Source organism: Rhineura floridana, chromosome 6, assembly GCF_030035675.1.
Source record: "Rhineura floridana isolate rRhiFlo1 chromosome 6, rRhiFlo1.hap2, whole genome shotgun sequence".
Lineage (NCBI taxonomy): Eukaryota > Metazoa > Chordata > Lepidosauria > Squamata > Rhineuridae > Rhineura > Rhineura floridana.
Window position 1 is genome coordinate 72,630,857 of NC_084485.1, and position 10,500 is coordinate 72,641,356.

At 39.4% G+C, this 10,500-nt stretch overlaps 1 protein-coding gene across 1 annotated transcript in view; it reads left to right on the plus strand.

The window, feature by feature from the left end:
• ILRUN (inflammation and lipid regulator with UBA-like and NBR1-like domains) overlaps positions 1-5,519 on the plus strand; it is a 62,865-nt gene extending 57,346 nt beyond the window's left edge. The window contains exon 5 of the mRNA XM_061632368.1: positions 1,235-5,519. Within this exon, the coding sequence (XP_061488352.1) occupies positions 1,235-1,270 (36 nt within the window). The 3' untranslated portion in view covers positions 1,271-5,519. The remainder of the gene's footprint in view (positions 1-1,234) is intronic.
• The last annotated feature ends 4,981 nt before the right edge of the window (positions 5,520-10,500 follow it).

Below are 10,500 nucleotides of genomic sequence, written 5' to 3' on the forward strand. Positions count from 1 at the left end.
CCACATAAAACACATCAGTATTGGATTTATTTTCCCTGGGATCTCATTTTCTTAAAATAAATAAATAAATAAAATCTGCAGCACCTTGGTATTAGTACTATGGGGGTTTTTTGGTAAAAAAAAATGTTCATATTACTATTGGTCCGGTATAATTTTGGTAAATCCCTATGGTCATTTAGGAGCCTAAAAACAGCATGATGTTCTAGCATTTGAAACATTTTGTTCAGTGTTGTAGCATCCTCCTTCCATTGATACAGGGACTCGGGAATTAAAAGTGTTTTTTATCTCTGTGCCAAGAGCATGTGAGGTTGGTTAAAGTAGAAAACAAATCCATTTTAGAGGAGATTTATTTGAAGAATTCACCATTTGAGAATGATGTATTAAAAGCAGAATAAGGAATGACTGGTTTGAAATATCCTGGATAGGAAATTATACGTTTATATAGCTCTTATTATATATGCCATTAATTTAGATATTCATTTCTGCCCATTTTTACCCATGGTGGCAAGCTAGTGAATAGCCATAATAAAGAGCTTGTTGATGTGTGGCTTATATCAGTGCTGCTTACCTTGAGTTAAGCCATGTAAAAGCTGACTCATTGCAAATAAGGCTTTTGAAAGTTTATTGTATGCATCTTTTGGAATTTGAACAGGGTAGTCTTTGCTAATACTGCCAATTCCTGCTTGTCAAAAAATATGCATGAGGTCTGCAATTCAATCTGGCATCCTTGGTTGGGGAGACAGAACCAACCTTCAAGCCTAGTGAGCAGTTTTGTGTGCGCATAAACTCTTGGGACAGGCACGGTTCTGGGTTTATGAAAATGTGTTATAAGGATTTTCAGAGGCATGTAAGGAGCTTAATTGCGTTGTTTTAGCGTTCCAAGAGTTTAGTATATCAAACTCCTTGAATGTGTTTTAATATCACAAATTGAACTATAATTCAAAGGCTTTTGCTAGTGTTGTGGATTTCTCTTTGGGCTAAATATGACAGGTGGGAAATGAATAGCACTTCTGGTATATATTTTGACTGTGTAGACATTGAAGTGTAATACTGAAATGGAGAGGAGAATGGGTTAATTTGAAATGAAATGTATGCACTTCTGTAAAACGTGAAAAATTGCTCTGGAAGATAGCTTGCAGAGGATTTCATGTACTTGGGATGTTATATTGGAGCAGACATTGCTGAACTTACTCCCCTTTCTGAAATTAATTTTTTGTCTCTATTTCTCTTCCAGGGTTTTCATGGTCCTTATCCATTTGGACAGTCTTAAAAACAAAAACGGGTATCGTCAAGAGGAGAATTTGACAAAGAACAGACTTGGGAGGGAGGGGGAGTTCTTGTGGCTTATAGAAGATACAGCATGAACCCCCTTCTTGGTCTCCATATCCTGGGATAAGAAGAAAACAAACAATAACTTAAGACTAGTTGTTTCCAGAAAAAAAAAACTAAACTAAAGTATGCATGTGTGAATGCTGAATTTCAGGAGTGCTGTTCAGTGCTATATGAGAGAGAAAAATACACCAATGTTTTGTTTAGAAGTCATTGTCACAGTTAATTAAGTAGACTAAAAGAAGTTTTTTAAAAAAAGATTCAAATGGAAAAGCCATCTCTTTTTAAAAGAAATAATTTTGCCTACAGAGAAGTTGTAGTCTGAGCAAAAGTTAATTTTTTGTTCCTTGTTCATAACTTTTTATAAAAGGGACAGCGTGCATTTTTATGGAGATGTGCTTGCTATGAAATGGAAGCTTGCTTAGCTTTTTCTTGGTTAGTGCAGCTGCTATGTGTTTGTCAGATGGTATTAATTTCTAGCTAGATTAATACCCAGATCCATGAATTTTAATCACATCTTTTTTTTAGTTATTTATCATTAGTCTGCTTTTGGTATCGTTCTTCTGGGCATGGTGTGCATTAGTCATCCACTAGTTCTTTTCTATTTCATAAAGTTGCTCAGATCCAGTTTTGCCATTTGTTGTGCAGGACAAGAATGCAGAGAGGGCAAAAAAGACTGAGATGATGGAAGAAGGTTGCTTTGTGCTTTCATAATGGCACATGCTCTTACTCAACTTCCAAAAGTTTGCCTTGAATGGTTAGCATATTGAAATATTCCCATGTTCATTAATGTACTATAACTGTCTTTGACACAGCTATGCATGTATGTGTCACTTTTGTGCCAAGAAGTAATTTGATTTTCCAGAGTGGTAGAGCACCAATTATTAAATTTTTGTGTCACTTCTAGATGTAAATTTCACATCTTCTGTTTTATATTGAGATAACCACTTTGATTCTTCAGTGATAAAAATACTAGCTTGTTGGCAGAGACTAAATTGCTTTGAACATATGGGAGAAAAAAGAACGAACAGCTGCCACTCTCAGTAATTCCTTCTGTTTGTCAGCTTTCTTGTTCTCTGAACCTTTGGTTTTCTAGACTGGGCTTTGTGTGTGTGTGTGCGTGCGCATGTATCAAGAGTGTGGAGGTGTTTCAGGTCGAACTGTATGCCACCCATGAAGAATGATAGCCATATAACTGAGGCCAAGCTATCCAGTTCCATAGAGAATTAACAGAGCAGGGTCTCTAGAAACTCTTGGGTTTTGCATCAGTTTAAGACTTTGAAAAAAGAGGAGGGAGGTTCTGTCTAATTCAGAAACTTGAACTAGGCCACAGCAGCCATCTGCCAAAGATAGAATAATATGCAATGCCCCCCTTCCTTTCATCTCACTCAAAAGACCAAACTGCCTACTCTGAGATAATAGTGGGAGTATGAATATGTACTGATTGGGATAATGCAGAATGCTGTTAGGCCCAAAGTACCATACTCCAAGCTATCTTGTTTCATTAATTAGTGTAAGGAGCCTTTTTACTATTCTGTATAGCTGACCAGAATCCTGTTTCCCACCAGACCACTGTGTACCACCTGCAGAGTCTAAACAGATCTGGTTGGGATCCTAATAGGCAGGAGGCATTTAGGTATTCAGTCTTCTAGGGCATTGAGTATCTAACGTGATGTTTTCGTTTTTGGAGAACATGTATAATATAATATTTCTGCCACCTAAATAATTTGAAGAATATAGTTTGTCAGTATAGCCATGAACATTGGGACAAATAATTGATTCATCTTGAGAGGGCAAATTATGGGGGTGTAGAAACTAATAAATGCCTGCCTTTACCCCTTGATCATTCTCCCAGCATGGCTCCCCAAATACATATCTTAATCATTATAAGCAGTATATTCTCCAAATGCAAAATAGGATATTGAAATTGATTATGTATAGCATTAGTCATGCTGGGTTTTAATTTTTCTTGCTCTGAGCAAGCAACTTTTTTGATAGACAAGTGAAAAATTGAGTGCATTGTATGGGTTTGGGTGTGCGTGCACATGTGTGTGTGTGTGTGTGTGTGTGTGTGTAAGAGAGAGAGAGCATGTCCTAGTGGCAATATTGGAAGTCAGTCACAACTGGCAACTACCAAAACAAGTCAAAACAGCTTCAGTTTTCTCTTTAGGTTAGTTGTTCACAAACTTCGCCCTCCTAAACTGGCAAATGTTGTGGAGACTGTTCTGTTTTTCCACTGTGCAGCAGGAAAGCTGATATTTACTGCCAGTTACTGTTCTTTTATAACAGGTAGGGATGCTCATTCTGTGCAGGTCATCTTGAATGCTATCTCCTCTTTAGAGTGAATGCTAGTGATTCCATAGTCACTCTACTGAGAAAGGCAAAAGCTAGAGCCAGGACCCTGCTGGGTTGCAGTAAAAGTTGTCCTCTTATTGTTACTCGTTCTTGAGATCTTTCTGGGGATAAATATTGTTTTTCTCTCTGGGGATGATCTCTGTGTAAATAGTTACAAAGGGCTCATACCTGTTTGCAGGCATTTTGATCTGAGTGATAATCCTTTCAGTGATGACAATAGGAGGATGTTTAAAATGCTCATTATTCTGTCTCTAGTTTCTTTTCTCAAATATTTTCCCGTTTTATACAATGCCTCCTTTATTACTTACTGAGCTTCTTAGGACTCAGATTTAAGTTAATTGGCTTTTAAGGCATTGATTATGATTTTGGAGCCATTGAAATGGCAGAAGTCAAAATCATGTTTGCTTGAGAGCAGCACTTTCAAACTTGAACAGCTAAGGAGGACAGGATGTCTTTGAGTCTATGCATAAAGGCTTAATTTTTGCAAGTGTGTAATACCTGCCTCATAATCATCAGGGGAATGTGGCACTATGAGCTGTCACCTTTTTCCTCCCCAGTAGATGCCCTGTGGCTTCAACAGTAGGACAAGTGGAAGCTCAATAGGTATAGCTTTACATAGCATGAAGGTGTAATAATGGGGGATAGCTGCACCTGTAGAATAGCTATATGTCATTAAATCATGACCTGTTTATCAGAAAAAGGTGGCAGTGCCAATTGTTGCCTAGGTTTAACCCATGACACTGTACAGATATAATCATATGTAGGGGGAAACAGTGTACACTGTTGAGTTTAGAAGCGGCACAGATGTTTGGATTGCCAATAATATGTATGCTTGAACGTTGTGAATGGCTCTGACACTGTAATTGCATCAAAACAAGCTCTCTTGCCAACTTCAAATATAATTGTGTACTTGCTTCTCCTTCCCTTCTGCGTGATCTGTAGAAATATGTTGTGAATAAAATGACCCTCAGCCCTTTTTACTGAAGTGATACTGCTTGGTCATGGAGGAAGCTAAGCACTGCTTGACCCATACCCCTGTCCCTGATTTTAGACGCCTAGTGACTGATCCTTTCTCCCCCAAATTTAGCTTGTTTCATGTAACAAGTGTGGTTAGCTCTGGCCCTTTCCCTAGTGATTCTCATTCTGGAATAAATGATGGATTCCTGAGAGGGAAAAGGCAATTGTAATTTAACAAAGGGAAGTTTGAATTTTTCATTAATAGTACTTGTTTGCAGCATTCTTTTTTTTTTAATGCAAACTTAACTGTAGCCCAAGCTGTTGAGTTCAAAAACATGCTGGTAACCTCTCCATCTGAAAATGTGGCAGTAGCCTAGGATGGAAGAGCATCCACCCACAGGGAAACTAGGCTGGCTTGGAGCCTTTTTGAGTGATAAGCTCTGTCCCTGTTTGGAGATGAATGTCAAACCTGCACTATCTGGCTGGGTTTATGTTGTTGCTCCTATTTGGGGCAGGTGAAAGGTGTATCCTGAGGTCTCACAGATTTGAGAATGTATATTCATCCCACTCACCAGCTGCTGATGAGTGCATCTTGAATCTCTGCTGGTACAAGTATAGCTGGAGTACTCTGAGGCTAAGAAATGCACGCTGTCCCATGTCTGGGTTTCCATTGTTTTTTTTTTTTTCTCTTGAGTGAGTGGTTGATTCTGCAGCCTGTCTTTATTCTCTCTGGGGGGAGTGCATGTGTAGAGCAGGATGGTGTGTTGCTTCATTGAGTCTGGGAAGAATCCTGTAATAGCACATTGTGGGGGAAAACAAAGATGCTTTTTCCTTAACGTATAAATGAATATTTGTATGATTAAATTAACACAAAATGATCCTATAGTTCCTGAGTTTTTATTGAATGAACAAAGCTTGGCCCTGCATTGTCTTTTTGTAATTTACTTTTTCTTTCCCATTTGTTGGGAGGGTACCATGCTAGCCGGAACTGAGCTGAAAACTCTGCTTTTAAAAAAATAAAATGAATTCTTTTAGGGTGCTGGAGATTCCCCATTGCACTATATTATCTCAGCATCTGTGTACAGACATATTGCCTTTTTTCTCCTCCTTCTCCAGCCAGGAATTCCCAGGCCAATAGAAGTAAGAATTTGGGGTGGTTGAATACTGCATTAACTATGCCCATTGCTTATTACTGAAACTTAATAGTTGTCTAGCTCTCCCTTGGGTTGCAAGCAGAATGGGAGTTAATATTTGCTTCCTTTTTTTCAATCTCACAGCACCTAATTTGCATGCCGTGCAGCACTTGCATTATAAAGATTTGTACTGACATGGACTTCAACATAAGTTGCATACTATGGACTCTCAAGTCCCAATTCTTTCAGCAGCCTTGGAGTTTTGTAACTGAGGTAGATGTGTGAAGACACAGGAGTGACAGAAGCCAATATTTTATTACAAATTTCAGTCAGGCCAGTAACAGATTAGCCTTTAAGCTTAAGGACCAAGACATTTCTGGGATTCCGTTGCTTCCATAAGTCTGTAAGGAAAAATATACACAATTTTGTCATCAACCTCAATGGAACAGTATGGGAATTGAGATCAGAACGGAGTGATCTGATTAGATCAGGAATGCTATCTTAATATTCCTCTAATCAGCATACCTGTTTCTAAGATGGTGTTGAATGTTGAATCTGAAGTGTCAGTCTTGTTGAACTGGACCTGAAGAGCTAGCTTCAGCACATATAATGAAATTGTCTAGAAGAATACAGTACTGTAAAACTGATGAAATAAGCTGGTATGCCCGTAAAATCCCAGTATGTATTATGCCTCTTTTGCTAGGGATATACAAATTGTATTGGAGTGTTTCTTTCTGGTAGCCTCTTATTATGCACAGTTGCTCTGCCTGGCTGGAATAATCTGGATAAGTACTCACCCAAAAAACTTTCAGGCAAGCAGTTTTCAGCAATGCGCATGAGATCAATAGCCTGCATTAGATGGATGGGTGGGTGGTTATTTACTGCCACCAATATACTGAATAGCAGCAGCAAATCAGAGGATATCATTCTGCGATGGAACATGGACAATAGAACAGGTAACACCTATCTTCTTCCCATGGTACATTTCTCCCTACTGAACCTTCTCTTACATATTATGACACCCGTGGGTCCTATAACCTCGCTCCTCACCAGCTTAGTTGACCTTTCCATCTTGGTTCCCCTCTCATCTGTCTCTGAAGACTACTTACTAACAAGCCAATCAGGCTGTAGGTAGAGGACAGTCCTGCACAATTGGGTGAGTGAACTGCAGGCCAATGTATATTTGCCATCACATGCACAAGGCAATCAAAACCAATCCCAGTTCCCTTGTATATGTTCCCTTAATATGTATGCCTTGCTTGCACCCTTACAAAATGAAATGTGTGAAACATCCTTTAAGCTTGCAGAAGAAAGCCCCCAGCATCTTGAAAACATTCCTGTTTTCCCTACAAAGTAACCATTCTTGCACCCCCGATTTACACCACTTTTCTGCCACTCAATTTTTTTTACATCTGCTCTCCAGATGAGAGTTCTTTAATGTTCTTAGATTTGCATTTTGTTTGCCTTCGTAGTAGGCTCCACTTACACTTTGTAATTAAAACTTTCGACTTGGCCTTTTAGATCAGAAGTTACATTCCTAGAAAAGTGATATTTTTTTAATACTAGGAATCCTTGAAGTACCACCTTGAATGGTATGCTGTACGTTCCTATCCAAAGGCTGCTTTACACACTTGAACCTGTAACTGAGGCACATAAAACAACCCTTTCTGCAAAATCAGTGCCCCAAAATAATATAATAACTATATAATTATTGGGAGCAGGCTAGCTTGGATGAAGGGCAAGTCCTGTCCAGTTACTTTGGTTGTCAATTTGTATTTGATTTCAGTTTCTACACAACACAAAAAGCTAGTAGATTTTGTACATTTGAATAAGTGGAATGCAGCTGTTCAATTCTGAGTGATAGCGCTGTCTTTGTGCTACCCGGCTGTGGGTGCTCTTGGCTATTTTGTCAGGGACTGAATGCACCTCTAGAGACCGGTATGCTCCCTGCTGTGTTTTAAATGTGTGTTGGATGGATTGTCTGAGAGTTCTGCTTTCTCTTCCTTCCTTCACATTTACTTGTTTACTTTCAGGATTGTTTGCCTTTAGGGCTGCAACCTGTCAGGAGCTCATCAAGGCCAGGCAATCAGATCACACCTTCATTATAATGCTATCTTCGGAGCAGGCAAATAAATTGTGCTATCATTATGATGCACTCTTTATAAATGAAGCAATGTGCCATGACCTTTATGTGGTATATGCCAGGGGTGTGGTGCAATATGCCACAGCCAAGTCAAATAGCTGTAGAGTTGAACAATGTAAGAACTTTTGCAAAGAACTGAGGAAAATTTAAATATTAAAATATTGTTCATTCAGTTTTCTGCTTCAAGCAACTCAATGCCACCCATGGACAGGAAGCAATTTCTTATAGCTTGGTTGTATATCTGTTCCTGGAGTTACCTGTGCCAGAACATTGATCCATAAGCAAACCTTTATGAATCTTAAAATTTCAATCAGATTTTTTTTTAAAGTGCTGATTTACAAAATCAAGGTTTGGAGTTACTGGTAAGTGCTGTTCTTAAGCTAGGTTCCTTTTCCCACACAAACAGTGAACCGTGGTGCTACAAGAACTATGAACCAAATTCACTCCTAGTAGTGACAGGGTCACTATTTCTTTAGGATGAGATGCAAAGATAACTTGAAGCAATTTTTTTTAAGCAATCATCTGGCCTTCCCCTATACCAGTTCAAATGTTCAGAGACCACATAGTGCATTGTTCTCAGGATTGTACCAGTTCAGCACACAGGCAGATGGAGAGGTGCATATTAGAATATTCTCTACATCACAATAATACATATAGAAACTTGTTGCGCCAGAAAGAAAACCAGGCTGGTACCTTTTTTCCTTATGTCCTCATTCTCCATGAATAGGAAACCTTATATAAGAACATTCAAGTGTAATTGTCTCCCCACCTCTTGAAATGGCACAGTCTAGGTAGGACTGTACTATGTTTTTTCAGACTGTTTGAATTAATATGGTCAGTGCTGCTGCTGTGGTGTAATCGGGATGCTTTTCCTAGACTTCCAAGTGTTTCTGGGTAAAGGCGAGTTCTACAAAAGTCAATAGGAACATTGCTGAGTACAGCAAGGATTAGCAAGTTAAAACTCCATATGTTCCCTAAAGTGCCTGCACAGGGCAGATTTCTACTACAAACAAACCAACCCACATGCACACCACAGCCTGACCTACAGGAAGCGTATTGTAGCTGTTGCAAGTAATATTGCACTCGAAGGAACTTCTCAATAGGCAAAATGGTTTACAGTGTGTGCCTTTTCTGCTCTGTGACATTGACTCTCACTAAACTCCATGCCCAAGCAAGCTTTTGAACCTGAGTCTCCTATACCTTAAAACCAACCCTCCTTCCTTCATGCAATTAGGTAAATTTCCCACCCTGCACTGTCAGCAGTTCAGTTGTTCGGCACTCTCCTAACTCCCACACCTCCAAGAACATTATACCATTTACCCAAATTTCTCTTTGAGAAGGTAAGGGTGGATTCCAAATGCAGTGGAAGGCAGTGTGTGGAAATAAGTGTGCCCAGCCTACTGTCTCATATTCGGATTTGCTCTATATTACTCTAGGAAAAGATTCCCGAAGTTGCATGTAGCCAGTCTGTCCCAATAAAGATGGGAGCTTTGCTAAAAGACTGTCTTACCCCTAATATAACTCAGTGGAACACTGCACTCTGCAGGTGAGGGCCTCTGCAGATACCATCTTATCAGGAGGTACGTTCCTCACAACGTAGAAAGCGAACCTTTAGTGTTATGGCACCTACCTTTTGGAATTCCCTTCCCTTCAATATTAGACAGGCATAATCTCTGTTATCTTTTTGGCACCTACTGAAGATCTTCCTCTTTCCACAAGTGCTTTAAGTAGAGACCTTATCGCAGTCTGCATCTGTGTTGGAATTGCTTTTAACATGTATTTAAAGATTTTTTTAAAATATACATTTTTAAAGATGTTTTGTTTTAATAGGATTTTAATGATTTTTTAAAATATATTTTTAAGTCTGTTTTTAAGATGTTTTAGAGTGTTTTTCATGTTTTGTTTGCCACCCTGGGCTCTTTCTGGGTTGAAGGATGGGATATAAACAAACAAACAATAGTGGCCAGCTCATTCAAATGGTTTCTACTAGACTGAAAGACATTTCCAAAAGCACTTCCCAAGCAGGATTTAGGAACCTGGGAAGCTGCCTTTATACTGAGTCAGTTTGTGTCAGAGAGGAGACCTTTTTTCTGTTGAGGGCCGTGTTTCTTGAGAGGTTTTCTGTTAGGAGCAGCTTGCTACTGGTGGGTTGGGCCAGAGCCCAAAGTGTGCAGGGTACCCCTTTTTCTCTACCACCATGTTTCCTCTCCTTGCTACCCACATGAAGTTAGTCTGAGAGCCACATACAGCCCTGGGACTGCAATCTGGTAGCATTCACTCTCCAGGGTTTCAAATGAAAGCCTTTTGCAGCCCTACCTAGAGATGCCAAGGATTGAAACTGGGACCTTTTGCATAAAAAAAGCATGCGCTCTGCTGCTGAGCTACAGCAGTGCACTTTCCCCAAAATTTCTAAAGGTATGATCTTTTCTCCAGCACAGGGGCTTGTATGGAACTCTTGTACCTAATGCACTAATCCTATTGCTAAATCAACAAGCCAGACACAATTGGGTGCTTTCTGAAACCTAAGTAAAATGAGAGTTATTTTGATCGGTTTTGTTGCGAGTTGATAGAAAAGCCTTCAAG